This window comes from Lissotriton helveticus, chromosome 8 (genome assembly GCF_964261635.1).
Source record: "Lissotriton helveticus chromosome 8, aLisHel1.1, whole genome shotgun sequence".
NCBI classification, from domain to species: domain Eukaryota; kingdom Metazoa; phylum Chordata; class Amphibia; order Caudata; family Salamandridae; genus Lissotriton; species Lissotriton helveticus.
The window spans coordinates 799913071-799941020 of record NC_136069.1 but is presented as its reverse complement, the minus strand read 5'-3'; the positions used below and the strand labels follow the sequence as shown (position 1 = coordinate 799941020).

Sequence of the window (27950 nt, the reverse complement as noted above, 5' to 3'; positions counted from 1 at the left end):
GACCTTGCTGCAGTTTACATGGCTACCAGGCTACAAAATCCTATTGTACGACAAAGAACGGATGTTATGTGGTATTCCATGACTTGATGTCATCTGGAATCTTTCTATGTCATTTGGAATACTCTGTGTAACTTGGAATATTTTCCCTTGATTTCATACTGTTACTGTATTGCTGATGCTGTGAGGACTTCTCCTGCTACCTGTGGTTGTTAAGCTGTTCTTCCCATGAATAAATCCACTTGGACCTACTTCCTGTGTAGTCTGAATCACTACATAATTACTGGCGACGTTGGGAGCAGTGGATTTCTGAAGACAGCGTTCACCTGTTTTTCTTCATTTTAAATGCAAAGGAAATTAAAGGAAAGTTCTTCCTTTTCAGCGCTAAGAAGCGCTAAGAAGCTCCTTCACGCATTCATCAGCTTTATTGGACATTACTTCTCAATCGTAAGTGAGCTTCTTTCAGACTGTTGCTACGCTACGCTTCCTTGATCTCATTAACCGATCTTCCTCTATCTCATCACCCAACCTCTGACTTTCATTAATGATGCTCGACCGCATTTATCGAGCGGTGTTCACTTTTAAAACCTGAAGTTTCTGTCTACTTGCACGCTTTTTCTGCCTTGTTTACTTTCAAAAGTAATACTCAAGAACTCACCTTGAGCCTCGAGCGTCCCGGAGTTCGTTTACTTCTCCGACCACTTGCGCTGCATTCTGGGATACCAGCGTCATCATGCACGTCATCGCGCACAATTAGACGCTCACTGCGGCCATTTTGGTGCAGTTTGAAGCAAAATCTTCGTGTTTTCTTGAATTTAACTTGTAAATTGGAAATTGTTTCACGAATCTTAAAAGCGCTTTGCTGCAATTCCCCACGGTGATTTGCACACCCTCTTGAAACACTTTTCTGCAAATCTCCACGGTGATTTGCACACCTTTAAAAAAAAAAAAAAAAAAAGAAGTATAAAAACTTTTCAGTTTCAACATTCATTTACTTAGTTATTAATACTGCTTTATTCTATTGTATCCTAATATTGATTGTTATTGCCTAAGATGTCTAACATTGCAGCACCACCCCATTTTCTTCAAGTTGCAGGTGATCCTCCTATAGAATGGGACCTTTGGTTTCCTATGTTCATTGCATATGTGGATGTCTTAGAAAAAGAGGATTGCTCTGCAAAAAGGAAACTTGCTCTTTTAAGACATTGTCTTGGTGGTGCAGGAATAAAGGAATTTGATAATCTACCACCTTTGGAGGATGCTGGTGACTTAGATGTATTTAATAAAGCTTCTAAACAGATGAAGATTCGGTTTGGTAGAAGGAAAAACACTGTGATGGAAAGGTTTAAATTCTATTCTCGTGAACAGAAATCTGATGAAACAATCGAAGATTATGTCGCAGCGTTACGTTCACTTGCTTGCACTTGCTCTTTCGAAACCATATCATATGAGCAAGTTCTCAGGGATCAAATCATGATGAGGACGAAAAGTAATAAGATCCAGGAAAGACTCTGGTTAGGGACTGAGACTACATTAGCTGCAGTAGTGAATATAGCCAAAGGTATAGAACATTCTGAAATATTTGTGTCTGAAATTAGAGGGAAAACACAGAAAACACATGTTCCTGAAGTTGAAGTAGCTATTGTTAAAAATCAAACCAGTTATCCCACTTCGAGTGCTTACAACACTAAACCCAACTTAAAAAAAGAATATGCAAGAAATGCGAATGATAATAGGAGTTTTGTTAAGAGAGGTACGATATTATGCTATAGATGTGGTAGTTCCAACCATGTTGGCAATTACAAGGGTTGTCCTGCTTGGGACAAAGTGTGCATCAAATGCAAGAAAAAAGGGCATTTTAGTAATGTGTGTAAGTCTGGTCAAAAAATTAATTACATTTCACCTGAAGAAGAAGAAGTTCTTAATAGCTTGAATTGCATTCTCTCTGTTGATGAGAGTTTTCAAAAGTGTTTTCCTTCTTGTACAATTCTTGTGGATGACAAACCTATTGAGATTTTTGTTGACTCTTGTGCGTGGTACACCATTATTGGTAAGAATATCTTCGAACAATTGTGGCATCAGAGGGAATTATTGAGTCCTGACATATATCCTGGTGGGTACACGGGACAAAAGATTGCCCTAGAGGGTTTTTTTTGGGCCAAGTTATCTTTTAAGAACTGGGATATCAGAGCAAAAGTTTATGTAGCTACCAATCAATCAATCAATCAGGACATTTATAGAGCGCACTACTCACCCGTAGGGTCTCAAGGCGCTAGGAGGGGGGGGTGCCGTTACTGCTCGAACAGCCAGGTCTTGAGCTTCTTCCTGAAGGAGAGGTGGTCTTGGGTCAGGCGCAGGTCGGTCGGGAGGGAGTTCCAGGTCTTGGCGGCCAGGTAGGAGAAGGACATTCCTCCTGTTGTCGCTCTTCGGATGCGGGGGACGGCGGCGAGGGCGTGGCTGGTTGATCTGAGGTGGCGCTTGGGAGCGTAGAAGTTGATCCGGTTGTTGAGGTAGCTCGGGCCTTGGTCGTGTAGGGCTTTGTGTGCGTGGGTGAGGAGGCGGAAGGTGATTCTTTTGTTGATGGGGAGCCAGTGCAGGTCTCTCAGGTGTCCGGAGATGTGGCTGTTACGTGGGATGTCGAGGATGAGTCTGGCTGAGGCGCTCTGGATCCGCTGGAGTCTCTTCTGGAGCTTGGCGGTGGTTCCGGCGTAGAGGGCGTTGCCGTAGTCCAGTCGGCTGGTGACGAGGGCCTGGGTGATAGTCTTCCTGGTCTCGGTGGGGATCCACCAGAAGATCTTCCGTAGCATGCGCAGGATGTTGAAGCATGACGAGGAGACGGCGTTGACTTGTCTGGTCATGGAGAGGGAGGAGTCCAGGATGAAGCCCAGGTTGCATGCGTGGTCCGTCGGTTTGGGTGCGGTGCCCAGGGCGGGCGGCCACCAGGAGTCGTCCGGGCGGCGGGTGAGGAGCCCAGGATGAGGACCTCCGTCTTGTCTGAGTTCAGTTTCAGGCGGCTGGTCGTCATCCACTCTGCTACGTCTCTCATCCCTTCGTGCAGGTTGGCTCTGGCGGCGGCGGGGTCGTTGGTCAGGGAGAGGATCAGTTGGGTGTCGTCGGCGTAGGAGATTATGTTGAGGTTGTGTTGGCGTGCGATGGCCGCGAGGGGGCTCATGTAGACGTTGAAGAGGGTGGGACTCAACGAGGATCCTTGAGGGACGCCGCAGATGACTTCGGTGGCCTCTGACTTGTACGGTGGTAGGCGGATTCTCTGTGTTCTTCCGTCGAGGAAGGAGGTGATCCAATCCAGTGCCTTCTCCTGGATTCCGATATTGCCAAGGCGCTGCACTAGGGTGCGGTGGCAGACAGTGTTGAATGCCGCGGAGAGGTCCAGGAGGATGAGGGCCGCTGTTTCTCCGTTGTCCATCAGGGTTCGGATGTCATCGGTGGCAGCGATGAGGGCGGTCTCGGTGCTGTGGTTGGCTCGGAAGCCAGACTGTGAGGGGTCGAGGGATCCATTCGTCTCGAGGAAGGCGGCCAGCTGTTTGTTGACGGTCTTTTCAATGACTTTGGCCGGGAACGGGAGGAGCGAGATGGGACGGTAATTCTTGAGTTCGGTGGGGTCCGCTGTAGGTTTCTTGAGTAGAGCGCTGAGTTCGGCGTGCTTCCAGCTCTCAGGGAAGGTGGCGGTGTCGAAGGTACACCATTATTGGTAAGAATATCTTCGAACAATTGTGGCATCAGAGGGAATTATTGAGTCCTGACATATATCCTGGTGGGTACACGGGACAAAAGATTGCCCTAGAGGGTTTTTTTTGGGCCAAGTTATCTTTTAAGAACTGGGATATCAGAGCAAAAGTTTATGTAGCTACCAAGGGTGTGTCCATTCTTGGTTGGCCTCACCAACATAACTTAGGAATCAAATTAGATCCCAACGCCCATCCACCAGTTTATGTTGATGAACCCCGACTTGAAAAGCCTATTGCCAATTCATTGGTAAACGTAACCTTAGATGCATCTAGCGATGTTAGTTTCACTAAGAGTGTGCTTGAAAGGTTTCCTGAGATTTTCAATGACAAGTTGGGGAAATATGTTGATTTCAAGCACAAAATCATTCTAAATGATAATGCGGTTCCTGTCAGGCACAGGGTAAGGAATGTTCCTTTAGCGTATAGACCCAAATTAAAAGAAATTCTGGATGATCTAGTCAAAAGAAACATAATTGAGCCAATTGAATCCTCTCCTTGGATTTCGCCCATTGTGATATCACTTAAGAGCTCAGGCGAACTTCGCTTATGTGCGGATCTTCGCAGTCTCAATGAGGAAATATGGGTAGATAAACATCCCTTGCCAAACATACACGAGTTAATTGCAACATTATCAGGTGCTACTGTGTTTTCTTCTATTGAATTGGCTAGTGCCTACCACCAAGTAGAATTACATGAAGACTCGAGGAAACTAACTGCTTTTGTTACCCCTGAAGGTATGTTCCAATATTTGCGCATGCCTTTTGGGTTGGCAAGTGCAGCCTCTGTCTTCCAGCGTCTAATGAAAGAGTTACTGACAGAATGCAAGGGAGCAGTAGCTTTCCAGGATGACATTTTGATTTTTGGGAAAGACTATATGGAACACGATGAGAACTTAATTTTGGTTTTGGAGAAAGTTCGATCTAGGGGTCTTACACTGAAATATACCAAATGCAGGTTCAGACAACAGAAGGTTGAGTACCTAGGACATGAAATCTCAAAGTATGGTATTAAACCCAAAATTAACCATGTTCACAATATTGTCAATGCATCTTCCCCTAATTCAAAAGAACAATTACTTTCCTTTTTAGGACTGACTGAATTTTATGGTAAATTTGTAAAAAATTATTCAGATATTGTTCATCCTTTGAGAATTTTATTGAAAAAAAATGCAAAGTTTGAGTGGGGCAAAGAACAACAGGATTCCTTTGAAATTTTGAAACGCAAAATTGTTGAAGCACCATTTTTGAAACCTTACTCAGTGGGCAAAGAGTGTATTGTTTATGTTGACGCTAGCAATGTTGGCCTAGGTGCTGTTTTGATGCAAAAGGACAAATCTGGTGAGTTTGTTGTATCATATGCTTCTCGAGCCCTACGTGATGCTGAGAAGAATTACTCAACTATTGAGAGAGAATTACTCGCTTGTACTTGGGCTTCCCAGCACTTTAGACAATTTCTGTGGGGGACAAAATTCTCTTTGAGAACCGATCACAAACCCTTGATCACTATGTTGGCTGCAGGAGGTGGAAGAGTTCTTACTGCTCGCTTAGCGAGATTAGCAGCCAAATTACAGGAATATCGTTGTGAGGTTGTATATATTCCAGGACGTTTGAATGTCCATGCAGATTGCATGTCACGTTTTCCAGCTAGTGTAGATGTAGGGAACAATGTTGATTGTGACGTTGCATACTCGTTTGCAGACGTTAATATAATTTCAAATCAAGAGAACTCTTTGGTTCTTTCTGAAAAAGATTGGTCTGAAGCTATGGGAAATGATGCTGTTTTGAATCAAGTCAAACAGTTCTTAATTAAAGGATGGCCTGAGGAAAGGAAACTTTCCGGTGATTTGGCATCATTTTATAAAGTCAAAGACGATTTGATGTTATGTCAGGACATCATTGTTAGATCTGATAAAATTATCCCTCCTATGAATTTGAGAGAAACAATTTGCAAGTTAGCACATGAAGGGCACATGGGCATGTCCACCACTAAAAGGAGGATCAGGGAACACTACTGGTGGCCTGGTGTTGATGCTATGGTGAATAGTTGGGTCAGGAATTGTTCTCCTTGCTCCTTGAGCGACAAATCTGTAAAGGGTTTGTCTGTTGACATCACTCCCATTGAGTATGCTGATGGCCCATGGCGGAGATTAGCCATTGATATTATCGGACCTTTCAGTTACCAATCTGGTAAAGAAATGTATGCATTGGTTCCCGTTGACTACTTCTCAAAATGGCCTGAATTGAAAATTGTTGAGAAAACTTCTTCAGGGCAGGTAATTGATTTTCTTGATGACATTTTTGCTAGGGAAGGTTTACCAGAGGAACTGATCTCAGACAACGGTCCACAGTTTATAAGTGATGAATTTGAAGATTTTCTTAGGAATTGTGGAATTACGCATAAAAGAACCTCGAATTATTTTCCACAGGCCAACGGCCAAGTTGAGAGGTTCAACAGGGTTATCAAGGAATCTTGTCAATTAGCCGTAAGGAGTGGTTTGAAATGGAAAAAAGCTCTTCAGGCCACTTTGTTAACCTATCGGTTGGCTCCCAATTCAGTGACTGGTCTGTCTCCTTTTGAGTTGTTACGAGGAAGGAAACCAGGTTCTCGACTTTTACCCTGGTGGTTAAAAGGTAATTCTCCTTATGAGGAAGATTTTAAAGAATTAAAGGATAAAATCGGAAAGTACCAGGAGAAAATGATTCAACATTCGGCCAAAAAGAAGTATAATACTTGCAGTGTAAAGATTGGTGATCTAGTTCGTGTAAAAATGGGTGGATTATTTCACAAGAGGGTTTCCAGATGGTCTGATCCTGCCAAGGTCACTGAAATCTTTAGCAAAGCTGTCAGAGTGGAAGGAGGTAAAATATGGAATTTGAGAAGGGTCTCCTTATGCAAGTCTTCTGTTGCTCCTTTTGTTGCTCCTTCCACTCAGAAAACTTCCGTTCCGGGAAAATTTATGAAATACCATAATTCAGGAGGTTTTTCTGGTACGCATGAAGCTTATGACAATTTAGAGAATGATGTTGTAAGTAATTCTGATGTTGTGATTAATTCTGATGTTCGACCTGATCCGTGTGTTGAAATTGATAATCAATCAAATATAGAGTATGAAGAAATTCTTTTAAGACGCAGTGAGCGCGTAAAGTGTACTCCTTCAAAGTACAAAGATTACATTAGAATTTAACTTCTTGTAGTATTATCCTGTTTCTGTTTTTTTTTTTAGGTTTTGTTATTTATACTTATTTTTTTTTATTTTTTTTTTAAAGGGGGGAGGTGTGTGGTATTCCATGACTTGATGTCATCTGGAATCTTTCTATGTCATTTGGAATACTCTGTGTAACTTGGAATGTTTTCCCTTGATTTTATACTGTTACTGTATTGCTGATGCTGTGAGGACTTCTCCTGCTACCTGTGGTTGTTAAGCTGTTCTTCACATGAATAAATCCACTTGGACCTACTTCCTGTGTAGTCTGAATCACTACATGTTACATGCCCAAAAAGTGTAGTATTTTCTTCATTGGTGAATTGGATGACTCCAAATAGCCGTCATTTTCCCCGAGACAGCCAGCATGCGGTCGGGAAAAGAACGCCAAAGAAGTGCTAACATATTTTTTTTAAAGCGTCATCTTATTTCTTAAACTCTACATCACATACCAGAAGGTAGCATCATATGTGCAAAAGTGCAATTTTATGCCCCATCAATGATATCATTGTTGATGCTATGTGTGCTAGCACCAGTATTGTGAGTGAGTCTGGAGATTGTAATGTCATTTCTCATATCACATATGATGTCATAATTGAAGTATGAACACAGAGAATTTTGGCATAGGATTCTTGCTGAGTACAATAAAGATTTTCAAGTGAATGTTTTAGGTTTGCTAACGATGTAGCTTGTCAAGAGCCAAAAATATCTGTCCGCACCACGGTCTCGTGGTCAGGATAGAAAGTTAGGCCAAGAAGTTTTAGTTTAGGGTTAAGTAGTGCTGACAAAAGCAAAGCAACTGGTCAACGACCAGAATCGATGCATTAAATCCACTGGTCATGGGAAACGTTCTAGCTCTTTAGAAAGGGTTAATACACTGGGGCTTCCAGAAAGCCCTGAACACAAGCGGAGTCTAGTGTATTCTGGGTGGGGCCGTGTTGACCTGCTTCAGTGTTGTCATTGATGCCAATGATAATGTGATCTGTTTGAAGTCATGAGCGCAGAATGGTGGAAATTATGGTTGTATGGTATATGTAAAAGGGCGCATTTTAGCAGTTATAAGGTTTTAGATTGTAACTTTGGGGCTTACTAAAGAATTAATACTAAATTAGGTAGGCGCATGACTTATTCAGCTCAAATTCTTCATTTGTTGTTTTGTGCAGATGGGCCGGTTGGGAGATGGCAAAAGTGTTTTTGAGGTTAACATACATTCGTCAAACTAGTCAATTTTGTGATTTGATGTATTCTTTTCAGTAGCTGTAACGAAATTTGTGTTACAGAAAGGTGTTCAGAAGTAGAGGGTGCTTCGAGGTGTAAATACTTTTCTATATCTTGACAGTAGGTTCAAGAATAGCAGTGCTTTAATTGAAAACAAATCCGCCTGGCTGAAAGGACCTTTTCCCATCCCACGTGCAATTCTCGAAAGAGTCAAAGAGGCAACAATCTGATTGGCTGAAGCAAGTGAACATTCTGCTCCAGTCCACACTACGCAATTAAATGCTTAGTGGGGGCAAATGTGCCATACCTCAACCTTAAGGGGCCCAGCAAACATTCCCAAAGGGCATAACGTGCCCTTTTGTTGGTATGAAAAACAAACTAATGCTTGGACTGTCCCAGGTCAGGATAAGAAACAGTGTATATTGAATAATCATTCGCAAGAGACTTTGGAACATTTGCTATTTCAGTGTAATTAATTAATACAGGAGAAACTACACATATACAACCAATTTAATTAATTTTGATTGCAGCAATGATTTGAATTTCTGCTACATTTTAAATAGTACTAAAAGGAATGCTTTAGAATCCCTCTTTTACTATTTTGGTATTTTTTTTTAACTGCCTGATATATAATTATATGTCACTACTTTGGGTGGTGTCCTATAAGCACCCAATCTCCAACCAGTCAACGTCATTCTTTTTACTATCACAATGCAGTTTGGAAGACATCTGCTTACCTTGCACTCTCTCGCACATTGTCTCATGTTCAGAACAACTAGTGTCTCAGCAAGTTCAGCATTTATTAAGCACTCTTGACACAACTCGGTTTTAGGTTCCCTTCCCCTTAATATTTTTAAATTTGCTATTTCAGTTATTCTGTGTGGAGTTATTACATATGTCTCTACTTTTAATTTGAAATATTCTTCCACTCCTAAAATGGAGGCTAAAGCTGTTTCAATTCATTCTTTGAGGAACCAATCTACCCTTTCTAGGAGTCCATATAAAGCTGGACTATAGAGTGCAAGCTTCAAGTGTTTGATGTCATGTTTAAGTAAAAAGCCACTCATGCATTCTGATGCGAAATGAGCTCCATTATCTGTTACGACTTCTCTGGGAGGTCCTTTTAATTTAAAAGTGTCAGACAATAATTTAATGATACTCTCAGTACTGGCAGATTCAGTGAAGCAAAAGTATACCCATTTACAATTATGTACCTGATGTGATTAGGCAGTGCTTAATTTGACCAGTGGTTTTCAGTGCTCAGCACCAGCACTTGTCAACAATGGCATTTATGACAGTCTGCCACGTGGTGGTGCCGATCGTCTAATTAAGATATGAGCACAACAATAGATGTTTATTAATTCAATATACATCTAAAAATGTACTATTACTGCCACCAAGTCATTCCTCTATAGTCTCAATAGTCACATTTTTAGGAGTGTGATGGTTAATAGTTGTGTTGGTACTGTCATTGGCAGCGCTGGCAGGGGCAATGTGTGGTGCACACTGCAGTGGCTTCCTGACAAGGGCCCCAGCACTTATTGTTTTTGCAAATTAAGCACTCTGGTAATAGATTATATAGACCTGAGAAATCCATTGCAATTTTCTCCCATGTACCTCTCGGTAAAGGCACAGGACATAAAGGCTTTTCATACATTTTTTAATGTTAGCCAGAAACAAAGCATACATGATAATTATTCAAATAAACTTCCACTTAAGCATCTAATGTTGGCAACCAAAAATGCAGTTACAAAGTTTCAGCTATTGCTGTAATGCCCACATTTTCCTCGTGTGCAATTTTAACAAAGTATTCCCTAATGAAACAAGTGGAATGAACAAACTGTGTTGTAGTATCATGTAATGTACCAAAGAAAGATCAACAATCCATGTGCATGGCTTCTTACATCTGTGTTGAGACACTGCCTTCGGCCACCCATTTGCTTGAAACTGCATCACTTTGTTATGCGCATTTCAATCTGATTCTGATAAATTACCTTCACAGTTATGAATGGTATCCAGCGTAGACACAACACATACAACATCATCTTTATTTTAACTAGAAGACTCATTCAATATGCGTATATGAAACAAACAGTCCGTCCTGACATTCTTTTCTCCTGGCATGTATTTAATGCTTAAATGATATATATATATATTTTTTTTTGTTAATCTTTTTTATTGAAAAATTGAACAAGGCATCAACATTGTACAAAGGAGCGTGGACAGTACCAGGGTCGTGCAGTATATCAGTAGACTTTACATTAGAGAATACCATAGAGGGGCGGGGGGGAAGAACAGAGGGTACATCATCAACGTGAAAGCAATCCAAATCCACAGTGGGTCGGGGGAAAGCGAACATCAAGGGCTACAGTCACTGGCGGCACACAGATATCCCCTCTATATCGATTCCACGGATCCCAAACTTTATGCCATTTTCGGGGGCGACCTCGGGCCAGATACACGGTCTTCTCTCTAAATATGCACCAGTCCATGTTTTCTATCCACACATGAAGAGTAGGAGGCCTCTGGGACCCCCATAACTGGGCGATGTTTCGTTTAGCAATCATGGCCCCTAGAGTCACCCACTGAGTCTGTGCCACATTGTGATCCGTGGGCTCCCAGACGTTCAATAAGCAGCACCTGGCCACCGGCTAGAGAGCCACACCCGTGACCTCCTGCATGACCTCATGGATCTTGTTCCAATAGAGCACCACTTCCTGACACTCCCAAAGGATATGGAGGAATGTTCCCAATTGACCACAACCCCGTCTACACAGACCCGTCTCAGAAAAACCCATATGGACAAGCTGGGGACCTGTGACATATACCCTAAGCAATATTTTGAGCTGAACCAGTCTGAGTCATTCCGGAATTGCGAACTACTTCGGTGAGGAGATTGCCGACTGCCAATCTTCATCGTCCAGCTCAAGGCTGTCACGGGTCCACTGCTCTCGTAATTGCAACAGACAGTCCGCCCTGTGATTGATCAATTTTTTATATATCAGGGAAATGGTGCTATCTGGCATATGGCCGTCCAACACACGATCCTCCAATGGGGATGACTCCGGTATCTCCACCCCTTCCGGGAAGACTGACGTCAGTGCATGACGGACCTGAGCATAACGGAAGTACTCCGTCCCACCCAACTCAAACTCAGTTTGGAGATCCTTAAACGATTTCACATGACCCTTAACCCAGAGGTCTCCCACCTTGGAGATGCCAATGAGATCCCACCTGTCGAATCCCTTAGTATTCCACAATTTACCAAACTTGTCCGAGTCGAAAAGCGGGGTCGCCAAGGTCAACCGATCCCTCCACCCTAACGAGGTAGTAGCATCCTGCCAGACCCGTACAGCTGTTCTAGTCGGCCCCGTCAATGTCTTCACCACCGATTTAGAATAGAGCGCTCTATAATAATTGCCACCGGGAAGCAGCCACCTATCCATGACAAAACTAGGATTTGATGTAGGGCCATACATACCGTGGTTGATGGCACTCAACTGTGACGCCCAATAATATCTTTCAATATCGGGGAGAGCGTTGCCCCCATCGTACCAGGGGAACATCAATTTGGCCAACGCAATAAGAGGTCTGCCATCCCACAATAGTTCCCGCTGCAAACCCTCAACTACACAAAAGTAATCGGCCGGAACAATATCGAGTGTGTTTTGAAGAGCATACAAAAAACGAGGAAGAGACATCATTTTGAAAAGGGACGCACCTCCCAGCAGGGACAGCGGGTGCTTCCGCCAGCCCGCCACATCCCGCTGCAACCGATTTAGAGGAGGGAGAAGATTCTTTTCATATCGAACCACGGGGTCCATAGAAACATAGATAGCGAGATATTTGAACCCCTCTCGTGCTATCTGGATGGGGCAATTACGGGGCAGGACCGAGGCATCCCCGTACAAAACAAACAGACAGGATTTCACCCAGTTGATAACCAAGCCAGAGTTTCTACCAAAGGAAGCTAGCACTTCACAAAAAACAATCAAAGACTTCCCGGGAGAAGTCAAATAAAGCAAGATGTCATCAGCATACAACGAAATGCGATCTTCCACCTGCGGGGACCAATGAATACCCCTCATCGAGGGCTCCCAACGAATACAAGCTGTGAGAGGCTCGAGTGCCAACGCGAACAAAAGAGGAGACAGTGGCCAACCCTGGCGAGTACCCCTTCCGAGAGAAAATGAGGCAGAAACGCGACCATTGACCACTATCTGGGCGAGCGGGTTCGTATAGAGAAGCCACACCCAACTAATGAAATCAGACCCAAATCCAAATTTTGCCAGCACCGCCCAAAGATACGGCCATTCTATAGTATCAAACGCCATAGTGGCGTCTAACGATGCCAAAATGGCCGGGTCACGCAGGGTTGCAGCCCTCGCGAGAACTCCGTGTAGACGCCGGAGGTTCAACGCCGTATTCCTATGTGGGATAAAGCCGGACTGATCCGGATATCAGCTCACCGATGACCCCAATCAGTCTATTGGCCAACAGCTTGGCCAGGATCTTAGGTTCGGCGTTTAACAGTGAGATCAGTCGATACGACGCACACATATTCCTCGGTTTCCCTTCCTTGTGTATCACGACTATCGATGCCAAACGCTGATCACTCGGGAGGTGACCCCGGTCTCGGGACTCCAAAAACATATCTCTCAAATAAGGAGCAATTTTGTCAGGACGAAGCTTATAAAGTTCAATCGGGAGACCATTAGGACCCATTGCTTTACCCGAGCGTAGGTAACGTATGGCTAATCCAACCTCATCCGCAGGGATTCCACTGTCCAAGAGGTCCCGGTCTGCCTCTGACAGGCTCGGGAGCGCAATATCTCGCAACAGCAGGCAAGAGTCCTCCTCCAGTCTACTCGACACAGAGTAGTATACAGTGTGAAAATGTTCGGCAAAACTCGCCACTATTTCCTGCGGGTCGGTGATCAGAGCCCCACTCCTCGTCTCAATTTCAGGCACCACACGACTAGCTCTATCCTTCCTATCCAACCATGCAATTAATTTGCCGGCCTTGTCTCCAACGTCATGTAGACGCCCCTGCTGTTCCCGACTAAGGGCCTTCGCACCATCCGTTACCAACGTTCTATATTCCAGCTGTTTCAATTGCAAAACATGCAGTCTAGCGCTGGTCACCTCTTGTTCCAACTCTAATTCCAAATTTGTAATCTCCTCTTCCACACGTACAACATCTTCCTTCTTCTGCTTCTTAACCCCGGCAATTAACGAAAGAGCTTGACCTCACTGGTTAGAGGTGGCAGACCCGGGAGCAGAAGTCGGCCCGGGACCAGGGTTCAATTCCCGACGCGGCAGGGTTGTGGACTTGGGTCAGCGGATTTGATAATTCTCGCTTCGGTGCTTACTCTAATCAGGGGTTCCACTCGGCAACTCTGGGCATTAGCTTGCCTAATCTCCACAACGGCCCCATCAATTCTGGGGATGCCTGGCTCCACCTTGGGGACTCCCAGCAGGGACCATCCCACAAGGAAAGCCAGGACGGGTTCCCCAGAGTTATACAGCGCCAGGAAACCTACGGACGGGTAGCAGTGCGCTTTACAAGCTCAAATACATTACATTACATTACATTACCTCTAAGAACAGTCTTGAAAGCCTCCCAGAGCACTATCGAGGAAGGAACCGAACCCTCATTCTCCCGGAAATAATTATCCAATGCCTTTATAAGCTCACTATGAGTCTTAGGATTTTGAAGATACCAAGGGTTGATAGGGGCTACACAGGGGAGTGATCAGAGATACCCCATGCCATATGCCTGACCTCTGCAATACACGACGCCCGTGCAGCAGGCACCCGAATGAAACGTATATTGCTGCTGAGTAGAGTGAAGCAGTCTCCAACAGTCTACCAGGCCCATCGAGTCAATGAAGTCAGGCAACCAGCCACCAGCACCCCTGAGATCCCTAGGTGGGTTTCTATCCAATACACCGGAAACCACTGCATTGAAGTCACCTCCAAGAACCAGAAACCCCCCAGGGAGATCAAGTAGCACCCGTCCCAGGGCAGCAAAGGTCGTGGATTGCAGGTCAGGAGGAACATAAATGGACACTAGGGAGAGCGTACGGCCTTCCCACCTTCCCGACACAGCCACATAGCGTCCACTTTCATCTAGGACAGTAGAGTCTACCTCAAAAGGGAGCGAGTTCTTAATGAGGATTCCAACCCCCCGGGACCCAGAGGAGAACCCAGCATGTGCCACAAGACGATATCCTTTCTTATTCATAGCGTGACATGTGTTTCCGATCAAGTGGGTCTCCTGAAGCAGAACAACCTCAGGAGAATGTGGTTTTAGAAGTTGCAATACCACCCCTCGTTTAATCTTGTCCCCCAACCCATTAACATTCCAGCTCATCAACCTCAACCCCCCACCCGCCATTGGTGGGTAGGGGGTTGAGGTTGATGAGCTGGAATCCCCAACCCATTAACATTCCAGCTCATCAACCTCAACCCCCTACCCACCATTGGTGGGTAGGGGGTTGAGGTTGATGAGCTGGAATGTTAATGGGTTGGGGGACAAGATTAAACGAGTGGTGGTATTGCAACTTCTAAAACCACATTCTCCTGAGGAACAGGAAGAAGACCCAACCCCCGCACAAGTCCAGCACGTCAATGAAAATGTCTTGCAACATAGCGCCTTCTGGAAACAGAGAACTGAAAACAAACATCCCCCGCCCAAACAGCCCGTTACAATACCCCCCCACCCTGCATCCCTGCTTCTGACTACGGAGCCAACACAACTTGCAGTGTGCCTGTCGCCCCACATCTAAACTAAGCTACAAAAAGTAAAACAGAGGAGGAGAGAGACCCTCCGATAATCCCGCAAACCCTCATTTTGTCGGCATACAACTGTACATCAAAATTAGAACCATCCCAATGATAAACATCCCATTGTCCCCAGAAACCAGACATCCGGCGCTCATTCCTGTTCCACAGGTCCTCCTTCGGCACCGCCACACTGTTCCTCCAGTTCATGATGGGCCGGCAGAGTGTCCAACCAATCGGCCACCACTTCAGGCTTGTCGAAGAAGTAAGCCTTTCCGTCGTTCTCGACCCTCAGCTTGGCGGGGAAAAGCATGGCGTACTTGAGACCCATTTCACGAAGCCTCCTCTTCTCCCCCAGAAAACTGAGTCTCTGTTTCTGGACAGCCTGTGTGAAGTCCGGGTAGAAACTGATCGATGAGTTCTCGAACTTCAAGGGCCCACCCGTTCTTGAGGCCTGGAGGATTGCGTCCCTGTCTCGGAAGTTGAAAATTCGTGCTATCATAGGCCACGGTGGGGCACCAACTTTTGGTCTGCCGCCAGGTACCCTGTGCGCTCGTTCCACAGTAAAGAACTTACTCAGTCCCTTAGGCGCTAGCTGGTTGATGATTAGGCCCTCAACAAAGAGGTCAGCCGCTTGATCTTACGCCTTTTCCGGAACTCCGATTATTCGGACATTATTCCGCCGGGCCCTCCCTTCGAAATCCTCCAGGCGACGGACTACACTATCATTCACAGCCCTCAAGTTATGGACCTCAGTCTGTAGCTCGGTAACGTCCGCCGTTAGACTCGATGTCTTTATGTCCAACGATTTGACCTTTTCATTAGTCTCTGTAAGGTCCGTACGAATCAAATTTACATCGATAGCCACAGTATCCAATTTATGGGCTAGGGTCTCCATTTGCTTCCCAAGGGAGGACTTGATACCATCAATGGCGGCCATCACGTCTTGTAGCGTAGGTTCAGGTACCGAAGCCGAGGAGTCCTTCGCGTCTCCAAGTGACCTACCCGGTCCACTGGGCGACCCCTTCACCTGGTCATATCGGTCCATGACGTTGGTTTGGGTATATCCACCCCGTCTGGTGCTTTTCAACTTCTGCTTGTCCCCCTCCGGTTTGCTCGCCATCACAGGAGACTTTCCAGTTACTTGTCCAACTCAGGGGCAGGAGGGGGAAAAAAAACACCCCCCGAAACGGGGGGGGGGTGGGAGCAAGTGTCCAGCACAGCAGGCAACTGAGTGGATCTATCCGCTAGGGAATTCGACCAATGCGACACCTCTGAACGAAGTCCAGAAGACAAGAGTCGAAAATGGCCCCCGGGCAACACACTCAAATGAGCCAAAAGGCCGGCACATATTCTAGGCCAGTGTCCGACACCTCATGTATTGTTCAGTACACTCAAACACCAACAGGGGTACGAGTTGTCAGTTCAATGAGGCTTCCCTCGGTCCGGGCGCCAAGCCAAGTTCCAAAAGCGAAAGTGAAAGTGAGGCCGGACCGCCCTATCCCGCGATCCCAGGCTGATGTTGTTCAATTACATCCCGGGCACCATGCCAGCTCAAGTACCAGGCATCGAAGGGATGAGGGCCGCAAACTTCCGAGCACCACAACTCCGGTCTCCGGGGTCCGATCGGGATACAAATTTCAGCTTTCACCTCACACGTGGTTCATCTACCAGAAGATGTCGACAACTATCAGGATAAATGACAGGATATATTCGGGAGGTTACGAGGGTCTCGGGTGCCCTGTGCTCACGCGGCCATCTTGGTTGCGCGCGAAGCTCCTCCTCTTCAATGATATCTTGGAGCCTTGATTACAGTCTAACAAGTCTTGCTGTGACTTTTTCTGCCCCATTACAGCTTCATAAATAGATAAGGAGCTTGTGAACTGAATACATCTCAACTTCACTTCCCCAAATGTATGCACAAGATTGTGCTTGTGCTGTAATTTTGTTCAGCCTGTTTATGTGTAGGTGACGCAAACACGACTGTTTGTTCTTTGCCATATACCAACTGTCCAAGAACTGCACCTCATCAAAGTATACTGGCAATCAACTTTAAAATTAAATTTCTTCCCTGAGACATAAGGAGGCAACACAAAGGCGCATCTACAACCATTCTTTTCCCCCTTTCTAAAATATAATTTTTGGGGGCGTGGCTAAGATGGCGGCCTGAGAGGACACTGCAGTGCGAGGCTCCTCCGGCCAGAACCCCAATACAGCCTGATTAGCTGCATGCGAGCCCCGGGGAAAGCAGGCATCTACCGCTGCTGACTAGCGGAGCCATCGGATTTGCTTCTGGGGCTGGCTGGCGGACCTGAGGACCCCGCTGGGCGCCGTCTCGCCCGGGGCCTAAGTCCCGATCTGGAGCCGCGGCGTCTTGCCGGCGACGCGGCGGGAGGACTCACACCGAGCTTCGAGGTCCGGAGCAGCGGAGAGCGGTCCGGAGCCGGAGGCGGATCGCGGGGAATCCCGCACTCAGCCAGAAACTGCTACGTGAAGGTGGATCCACTGCCCGGGACACCACAGAGCAAATCGCGGAGGGAGCAGCAGCCCACACACATCACGCGGGTGCCGCGAAAATCGCTGCCCCGACAGTAACGAGGTGGGCCCACACGGCAACTGGAGGCGCAGGGGGGCCCACCTGAGCAAGCCCCGGGTCCGTAACCAGTGGGCAGGAAGCGACCCTAACCCCTGCATCTAGGGCGCCTGGTGGAGGGAACTGAGGCTGATTGTGGGGACGCGGCCTGACGCGAAAATCGAGGCCCAGGCTTCGGGGCCTACAGCAAGGGGCAGGCACCTAGAAGGCCGAGACCCGCCCAGATATCCTCGGACCACGTGGGACGAGAGCCGCAGGGGACCAGGAACAGCCCACAGACGGTGCTAGTGCATATGAGGTGAGGAGGGGCACGGAATCTGCCAGGGGTGCCCGGTGAGCCGCGAGTGACTGAAGGGGCCAACCCATTGAAAGGAATTCAAGACGGGGTGGGGTGGCAACCCCCTTGTGCAGCGATAACCCAGAAGGCGCCCAAGCTCGCTGTGCACGCCCAAACAACACCGGGCCCGGCCCGTCCGCCCCGGGGGGACGCCCTTGATCTCCGCAATCCTGGCAAGCTGACAGAAGGTGTGAGATGGCTGCCAAGGGGCGCAGGGGAGGCCGCACGCTCACGGACATGCTCACCAAGCGAGCCTCGAAGGGGGACAAAAGCCCATCCCCACCAGCGACGACTAGCAACTCGGGGCAAGATGACGGAGGGGCCCCCATCACCAAGGCCTTTCTCGAGACCCTTTTTAATTCTTTGAGGGAGGACTTTCAGACCCTAAAGCAGGACTTGGCCGGGGAGCAGCGCGAGCTTCGCCGTGACGTGGACAGCCTGGGGGAAGAGAGTGGCGACGGCGGAGGAGGCGGACCAGATGCGGAGCGAGGAGGTAGAACACCTACAACAAGAGGTCATCCGTCTCCGGGAACAACAGCTGGACCTCCAAGCACATGCCGAAGACCTGGAGAACCGCTCCCGGAGGAATAACATCCGCGTCCGGGGAGTGCCGTCAAAAGCCGAGGGGACCAGCGTAACCGAATATCTGCAGGAGCTATTCAGAGATATCCTAGGCGAACCAGCAGACTATGAAATCCGCATCGACAGGGCGCATAGAGTTGGCCTGGCAAGATGTGCATCAGCCCCCCCTCCAAACATCTTGGCCTTTCTACCCGATTTCCCCCTAAAGGAAAGGATTCTGAAGGAGGCCAGGTCAAAACAACCCTTCCACTTTCGGGGCCACCCGGTGGCCTTGTTCCAGGACCTTTCTGCCATCACCCTGCAAAAGCGGAAGGCCTTCTGGGTGGCCACACTGTTCCAACGGGACAACGGGATACCCTACTCTTGGGGTCACCCCTTTCATCTCGTTTTTAAATGGAAAGGAACTTTGCACCTACTTCGCTCCCTCAGAGACACATGCACACTGCTGGGAATCGATCCGGAGGGAAATAACCAAGAGGGCAGCATCTGCCCACGGGAGCAGATCACGGGGGAAGATCCCAAGCAACACCCCAGGGGCAAGTGGCAACGAGTGGGGCGCCAGCGCTCCCCCAGAGCGAACCTTAAGCCGGACATGACAACCATGGCCCAGGAACAAGCGGCGGCCATACAAGAAGTGGTCAAGGACACTGCAGCGGAACATTGAACAAGCACCGACGCGGGATTCGCATTCTTTGATTCACGCCCGTATGGGTATGGGGGACGGGCCAGGGAGCCGACGAGGTCGCCACTGCCACACTACCCTCCACAAGACTTTCCCACTGACCTGAACTGGTTTTGATAGGCCTGGGATTGTGGTTTGCATTTTTGGGTTCCTAGTTGGGGTCGGGAGGGGGGAAGGGAGCCGAGGGGGGGAGTTGGTGGGCGGGGGAGGGGGTGTTCAGGGACCGGGGGACACAGTTGGGGGAGGGATTTGGGCTGGGGAGGAGGGAGGACCCCGGTGTGGCGCAATGTAGACAAAGCAGGTGTGTCAGGGGGTGAGAGGGTGGGGGGAGAGGGGGGGCAGTGGTGGTAGCAGGGGCCCGATTTCTGATGGTGCAAAGCGAGTTGAGGGGTTCCCACTCACTAGATGATGCCGCTAATTCTAGGGACTTGGAATGTTAAGGGACTGAACTCCCCCCAGAAGCGTCAAAAGGTTTGGAAATATATCATTGACCACCAGCTCGATGTCGTGGGCCTTCAAGAGACCCATTTGACTAAAACGGACGACTCCCGCCTTAAGCACAAACAATTCCCGCTCATTTATAGGTCGTCCACCTCCATGAAGCAGAGGGGAGTGGCCCTTATGTTCCGTTCGACCCTACATTTCCAGCCTACGGGAGTACAAAGTGATAGAGAAGGGCGCTGGGTCATGGTGAAGGACCTCCTGCGGGGTAGACTATGCACCTTTGTCGTACTGTATGCACCCAATTCTGGTCAGAATAGCTTCCTCCACACTTTATTGGGTAAAGTCTTGGATTTTCTGAAGGGCCTCTGCTTATTATGGGGGACTTCAACCTGGTCTGGCAGAGGGACATGGATAGTACCTACGCTCAAAGATCGGACATAGGCTCCTTTTCCCCGGAGTCGCAGCAGAAGGTCTTGGATATGGGCCTTTTTGACGCATGGCAGTTCCTAAACCCCCAATCTAGAGACTACACTTTCTTTTCACACGTTCACCACTCATACTCCCGACTGGACCATTGTTTTCTGAGTCAATCACTTCGGGGTGACCTTCGCGAGGCCAAGATCTTTCCCTTATCGGTGTCCGATCATAGCCTGCTCGTGGTGGGCCTCCAATGGGTAGTAAAGAACAAGACTGGCCCTAGGTGGTACTTCCCAGCGTCCTTAGTACGGGATAAACCCTCCTGTAACACTTTAAGGGGCGCTATATATCGGAGTTCCTTGCCCACAATGACACGGGGGATACCTCAGTCTTTACCACATGGGACGCTCTTAAAGCTTGTATCCGAGGGCAATGCATGGCATTGAATGTTGCGCTTAGCAAGCAGCGAGCTCGTGAAAGGGAGCAATTGGTGGAGGAACTCTCCATTTTGGAGAAAGCACACAAGGAGAACCCTTCTAGGCGCGCAATACGGCAACTTACGGCTGTCAGGGGTAAGCTGAGGGTGCATTATAATAATAGAGCAGAGTACACTCTACTAAAACTACGGCGTCTGTCCTACTCCCAGGGCAACACGGTGGGGAAGCATCTAGCCAGGCAACTTCGGGACAAGAGAGAACGGGAATACATCGGAGGGATCCGGGATGCGCAGGGTGAGCTGATGCATCAAGACGAAGCTAAAGCCGAGCTTTTCGGCTCCTTCTACCGAACTCTTTACTCAGGGGAATCGCTAGATACTGCTGCGAAAAAAGACTACTTGCAGACGTTACCGATACCCCAGGTTTCAGCAGAGTGGAATGAGGCGCTCACTGCTCCCTTCACTAGGGATGACGTGATGGCAGCTATTAGAGGCCTTGAAACCCCATAAAGCCCCAGGGACAGATGGTTACACAGCCATCTTTCATAAAACCTTCGCCTCGGAACTCAGCCCGTATCTAGTCCGTCTATTTAACAGCATGGCGGCCGAGGGTGAGACATCGGGGACGATGGCTAAAGCACTGATCTCGGTCATTCCCAAACCCAGGAAGGACCCCAGTGCTTGTGCCTCCTATAGGCCGATAGCTCTCCTAAACCTAGGCGCGAAACTTTACTCCTCCATCATTGCCCATAGGCTCAACGACCTGATGCCGACTCTCATACATCTGGACCAATCCGGATTCATCAGGGGACGGTAGACCCACGACAACATGAGACGGGTGAGACACCTGATCGAAAAGGCCAATAAGTTCAAAATTCCGGCTGTACTGGTGGGGCTTGACGCCGAAAAGGCGTTTGACAGGGTTGACTGGGGGTTTCTCTTTCAAACCCTGGCCGCCTTTGGCTTCTCCTCTAAATTCTTGACGATGATTCGGGCGAACTACCTCTCCCCCAGATCCAGAGTATCGGTGAATGGCCACGCGTTATCTTTCTTCGAGCACTCCCGGGGCCTAGACAGGGCTGTCCTCTTTCGCCTCTACTCTTTGCTCTCAGCATAGACCCACTGGCACTGGCAGTGAGGGGCAACCCCAATATACACGGCCTACCCTTCACTGGGCAAGAGCACAAGATCACTCTCTTCGCGGACGATGTCCTTCTCTCTCTTTCTGATCTGGCCCGATCTCTCCCCCACGTACAAGCGGAACTGGAACGCTTTGAAGCAGTGTCAGGATTCAAGGTCAACTATGGTAAATCCTACGTCCTTAATCTCACACTTCCCCAGTCTGAGATCCGCCGTCTCCCGACACTAATACGCCTTTCGTGGGCCAATTCTTCTATTCTTTATCTGGGAGTCCACCTGACACCCTCGCTGGAGAAACTCTACTCTGCCAACTTTCCTCCCTTGTTAGCCAAGATTCAGGCCGACTTGAACCGCTGGAAGCCATTGTTCATATCTTGGCTGGGAAGGATTCACGCGATCAAGATGTCCCTTCTCCCCAAGCTCCTATACTTGTTCCAGGCCCTGCCCATTGAACTCGACGGGGAATTTTTCCGGCGAGTGAAATCCCTAATGGCAGGGGGTCGAGCGCGCTTCTCCTTCGCCATACTACGCAGACTGTAGACAGATGGGGGGGTGGGGTACCCGATATGCATCTATACTATAAAGCGGCACAGCTTCGAGTGCTAGTGGAGTGGTCGCAGCAGGAGTCGGAAAAACATTGGCTACATATGGATCGGAGCGTTGCGGGAAGGACTATCTGGGACCTAGTGTGGAAGCCCAAGAGTGACAGGCCCAAAAATGTTTACATCAGTACTCCCACCTGCACCACCTTGAGGGTTTGGGACTCTGTCTCCAGGGACGATAGGTGGACTACATTTCCCTCTCCCTTTACACCTCTACACTTTAACCCTGATTTTCCCCCGGCACCATCTGAGGGGCCCTTTGACGCCTGGAGGGAGGGGGGTTGTCTGGCACTCACACATCTATTTCACAGCTTTGACCCACTCACCTTTGATAACTGTAAAAGGGACTATGGTAATCAGGAGAAGGAACGCTACCACCACGCTCAGCTACTCCACTGGGCGATGCCTCCCCCAATGAGAGATGCAGCCACACGCCCCCTTACAAAGTTTGAAGCCTTTCTGACCAAAACCTCCTCCATGAAAGGTGCCATCACCTTTATTTATGGTTTCCTACTTGCCACTGAGATCTCACCCAGACCCCGATACATGTCCATGTGGGAGGGAGTCCTTCAGCGGGACATTACTGAGGCAGAGTGGTCACACTTATGGTCAGACATATCCAAGTTTAACCACTCCATGGAACTTAGGGAAGCACACATGAAAACCATGATGGATTGGTATCTTTATCCAGTCAAACTGCGACAGATATTTCCTTACACTTCCGATAAATGCTGGAGGGGTTGTGAGCTGTTAGGAGATTTTCAGCACATCTGGTGGGACTGCCCTATCATTCGCCCATAATGGGAAGAAATTCTTGCCCAAATTAAGGAGATGCTGGGGTACCCCATTCCTACCTCGATAGGCACTACCCTTCTGGGTCTCCGTGATCCTAGTCTCGAACATCAGACCAGGGCGGACAAGAAGATTATGTGGCTTTGCATCGGGGCGGCCAAGCTCACCCTTGCTGCTGCGTGGAACGGAGGGAGGCACCGGCCATCTCCCTCTGGCATTCACGGCTTTGGAGGCTTTTGAGTTTGGAGAGAATGGCGGACATCTTCTTGGATGATTTCAAGAACTTTGAATTCCGTTGGGGCCCACTGGTTAGATTTCTGTCCCATGGCTTGCCATCTGCAGTGTGCCCGGCTAGTGTTAGATCCCTTCACCTATTTCAATTTTGAACTCCCATCTTCTCGTACCTTGATTCGTGTCCTTTGAAGTAGCTACCACCACTGGGGAGGGCCGAGGAGGGGGGAAGGGGGGGGTTATGGGTTTTGTTGTTCTTTATATGCATCCCGCATGAGCACTTCCCACGGCATTGCCCCCCTGGGGTACTTACATGCAGCTGGGCGCCGTCTGCACCAGCACCGGGTGGAGACTGTAGACCCCTGCCCAGGGCACATAGCTCTCTGCCAACCTGCCATAGCGGTTTTTGTCGGACTGTTGTTGACCACCCGCTAACCACACAGATCATCTGGTGTCCCCACTCATGTCAGACACTGTGTCTGTAGTAGCGTTATTCTATCTATTGGGGGTCTGGACAAGACTACTCTCCTAGCGTAAGGGGTGCATGTGGGCGGAAGCAACGCTATCCCCTGCGTGGGACAATGTGCGGGACTGTCGCATCTTCTTCTTATGTTTTAAAACTCATTAAACATATTTTTGACAAAAAAATTAAAAAAAATTGTTTTTGTTTTTGATGTCCCCCCAAATTTGCAGCCCTTTTCACGTAATAATCTCAAAGATGAAACTAAAAAGCATAGCCCTGAACAAATCAAGCATATTATTCACTCAAACCTAGGAAAGCATGTAAAACATCTATATCTACAGCAGGAGATGCTTCTCTGATAGTTTTAAACAAACAAAATGTTGGATTGATACCTTCCACCGGCACTGCATGACCCAACTACTCAACCTCTTGAGTAAACAAGCATTGGCAACAGTAATAGGTCTTGCCTTCAAAAGGGAAGTGCCGATTTATTGGCTATGCCATTGTTTTTGCATTTGCATTCTATGCATATATATTTATTGATCTACTGTTCTGAAATGGCCTTTGTAAATTAAATTAAGAGTTTTTTTTTTAAAGTGCAAGACTGCTGCCAGTTTGGTATATAAGCAATGATGGTAAACTTGTAGATTCAAATAATGAAGTAATAGACAAACGGTTGTTCATCTTAGTTGTTATGCCCGTTGCTCTAATCACTTGGCTCTGTTTCTTCCTGATACTAAGTGGGGTCTGGCACTGGCAAAAGTTGAGGCATGGGTGGGTACAACCGCCTAATACCAAACGTATGTATAAGTTGGTTGTTAGGCTCTCAGTACAATTTGGTTGTTAGGCTCTCTTAATATTAGATGAATCCGTGCCTTACCTTGGTACCATTTGAGCGAGACCTTTTCATTCGACTCTCGCTGTGTAAACTATTGTGCCGAGAATAAAGTAGAGGGATGAATCCTCCTCATTCAGAATCTCCCCCAGAACTGATGAGTTGAAGAAAAAAGGCCACATACAATTACTCAATGCTGAGGCACCCTTTTTTGCTTTTGTTTTACTGCATTCAGATGATCGAGCAATTCCAATTACTGTGCATTGTCATTGTACTTTACATACAGCAAAAACAAAGTCAATTTCGCATTTTGAATGTCAAAATTCTCAAAGCATATACGGTGGTCACTCAAGACCTCTTGCTCATTAAAGCGTTTACAAATGCAGGGCTTAAGGTTGTGAGCCACTGCTACAGTACAACACACATACAGTGGAAAAGGCTTTGCTGAACGCAGACGATCTTTGATTTGGTTCAATGCTGTATATATGTTATGAAACCGAAACACGCAGAGTCACTCTTCTAGAACTAACCTAATGAAAAGGCAAAATGAGGACACCATCTACTGCTCAAACAGCCAGGTCTTGAGTAGCCTCCTGAAGGTTAGCAGGTCTTCGATCTGCCATAGGAGGATGGGGAGGGTGTTCCAGGACTTGGCGGCGAGGTAGGAGAATGATCTGCCGCCGGTGGTCGTTCTCCTGATGCGGGGGACAGTGGTGAGGGCGAGGTTGGCGGAGCTGAGCTGTCAGTTCGGGGTGTAGAAGGTGAGCCGTTTGTTGAGGTATGCTGGACCGGTGTTGTGGAGGGCTTTGTGTGCGTGGTTGAGGAGCTTGAAGGTGATCCTCTTGTTGACGGGAAGCCAGTGCAGGTCTCTCAGGTGGGGTGTGATGTGGCTGTGGCGAGGGATGTCGAGGATCAGGCGGGCAGAGGCGTCCTGTATGCGTTGCAGTCGTTTCAGCAGTTTGGCCGGGGCTCCCGCGTAGAGGGCATTTCCGTAGTCCCGTCTGCTGCTGACGAGGGCCTGGGTGACCGTTCTTCTAGTGTCGGTGAGGATCCACTTGTAGATCTTTCAGAGCATGCAGAGAGTGTTGAAACAGGAGGATGAGATGGCGTTGGCTTGCTTGGTCATGGAGAGCGTTCAGTCGAGGACGAACCCCAGGTTGCGTGAGTGGTCGGTGGATGTTGGGGCTGCCCCCAGGGCGGTCGGCCTCCAGGAGTCGTCCTAGCCCGAAGGTGTAGAGCCGAGGATGAGGACCTCCGTATTGTCCGAGTTCAGCTTCAGACAGCTGTTCTTCATCCATTCAGCTATGGCTTTCATACCTTCGTGGACATTGGTTTGGGCGGTGATAGGGTCCTTGGTGAGTGAGAGGATCAGTTGTGTGTCATCGGCGTAAGAGATGATGTTGAGGTCGTGCAGTCTGGCGACTTGGGCGAGTGGGGCCAAGTATATGTTGAACAGCGTCGGGCTGAGGGAGGATCCTTGGGGTGCGCCGCAGATGATCTTGGTGGCTGCTGATCGGAAGGGAGGGAGGCGGACGCTCTGTGTTCTGCCGGAGAGGAAGGAGGTGGTCCTGTCCAGTGCTTTGCCTCGGATTCCTGCGTCGTGGAGGAGGGTGCGTAGGGTGCAGTGGCAGACAGTGTCGAAGGAGGCTGACAGGTCCAGGAGGATGAGGGGCGCGGTCTCGCCATTGTCCAGCAGGGCCCTGATGTCATCTGTGGCGGCAATGAGGGCTGTTTCGGTGCTGCAGAACCCGGACTGAGACAGGTCCAGGATGTTGTTCTCCTTGAGGTAGCGGGTCAGCTGTTTGTTGAAATTTTTCTCGATGCCCTTCGCCGGGAACGGCAGCAGGGAGATGGGCTGAAAGTTCTTGGTCCTTGGGGTCAGCTTTGTGCTTCTTGAGCAGGGCGTTGATCTCAGCATGCTTCCAGCTCTCCAGGAAGGTCAGGGTCTTGAAGGAGATGTTGATGGCTTTGCAGAGGTGGGGTGCGATGGTGGCGCTGGCTTTGTTGAAGATGTGGTGGGGGCACGGGTCTGACGGGGAGCCAGAGTGGATGGTGCTCATGATTTTGATGGTGTCGTCGTTGATGTTAGTCCAGGTGAGGAGGGGTTCGCCGTGGGCGGTGGGCGTGGGGTCAGAGGTGTCGCGGCCTGTAGTGGAGGCCTGGTTGTCGAAGCTGTCGTGGATGTCTGTGATTTTGCGGTGGAAAAAGGAGGCCAGGGAGTCGCACAGGTCTTGCGCAGGTGGGATGTCGTTGGTGCTGGCGCTGCGGTTGTAGAGTTCCTTCACAATGTTGAAGAGCTCTTTGCTGTAGTGTGCGTTGTTGTCGAGGCGGTCCATGAAGGAGGTCTTTTTGGTGGATCTGATGAGGTGATGATGTTAGCGTATGGCGTTCTTGTGAGCTGCTTGGTTCTCTGGTGTTTGATCGTGGCACCATTTTTTCTCCAGCTTTCGGCAGTTTTGCTTGGAGGTCTGGAGGCGCGTGGTGAACCAGTCGGCAGTCTTGTTGGTGCGGCTGTTTGAGGGATTCTTGATCGGGGCGAGGGTGTTGGCGCAGTCTTCGATCCAGCGTCTGAGGTTTCTGGCGGCGGGGTCAGTGGTGTCTGTGGGTGGGCAGCGGGCGAGGCCGGTGTGTAGCTGGTCTTCGGTGATTTTGCTCCAGCAGCGGCGGGGGATCTGTTGGGTGCGGTGGTGCATGATGGGCTTCTCGAAGGTTAAATGGACGCAGCGATGAACAGTCCAGTGGAGTTCGGCGGTGTAGCTGAAGGAGACGTGGGGGCTTGCGGAGAAGATGGGATCAAGCGTATGCCCGGCGGAGTGGGTGGGAGTCGTGAAGAGCTGTTTGAGTCCAAAGTTGGCGAGGTTGTCGAGCAGGGTGGTGGAGTTGGTGTCGTTGTTTTTCTGAAGGTGGAATTTCAAGTCCCCGAGGAGGATGTAGTCTGTGGACGCAAGAGCGTACATGCTAACGAAGTCGGCGATGGAGTCGCTGAACTGTAGTCAGGGTCCGGGGGGCCTGTAGATCAGAGTTCCTCTGAGGGTGGTGTTGGGATCAGTGTGGATCTGGAAATGCAGGTCTTCGGCGGTGTTGAGGGTGTCGTCGGAGCTGGTAGAGACCTTGAGGGTGGACTTGTGGATGATGGGGATTCCACCTCCAACTCCGTTGGTGCTGTCTCTGCAGGTGATCTTGTAGCCATCTGGGATGGCTACGGTGATGTTGGGTGCCAAGGAGTAGTTCATCCAGGACTCAGTCAGGAAAGCGATGTCCGGGGAGGATGTGTCGAGCAGGTCCCAGAGTTCGATGGCGTGTTTGCGTGCGAAGCGGTTGTTCAGGATTATGCATCTGAGGTGGTTGCGTCTTGTCCTGGTGGGTGGATTTGCGGGTCTGTTGCTGGTGGAGCTGCAGTTCCACCAGGAGAAGGGTCCTTGGGTGCACTTCGGGGCGCAAGCCAAT

At 48.7% G+C, this 27950-nt stretch overlaps 1 protein-coding gene across 3 annotated transcripts in view; it reads right to left on the bottom strand.

Moving 5' to 3' along the window:
- The window catches only part of CLYBL (citramalyl-CoA lyase), a 2321716-nt gene that overhangs the window by 1590384 nt on the left and 703382 nt on the right, over positions 1 to 27950 (bottom strand). The window contains exon 2 of one of the 3 annotated variants that reach the window (XM_078657619.1): positions 656 to 932. The exons of the other annotated variants lie outside the window; for them this stretch is intronic. Coding sequence (XP_078513745.1) covers positions 656 to 741 — 86 coding nt within the window. The 5' untranslated portion in view covers positions 742 to 932. The remainder of the gene's footprint in view (positions 1 to 655; positions 933 to 27950) is intronic. 3 annotated transcript variants of the gene reach the window in all.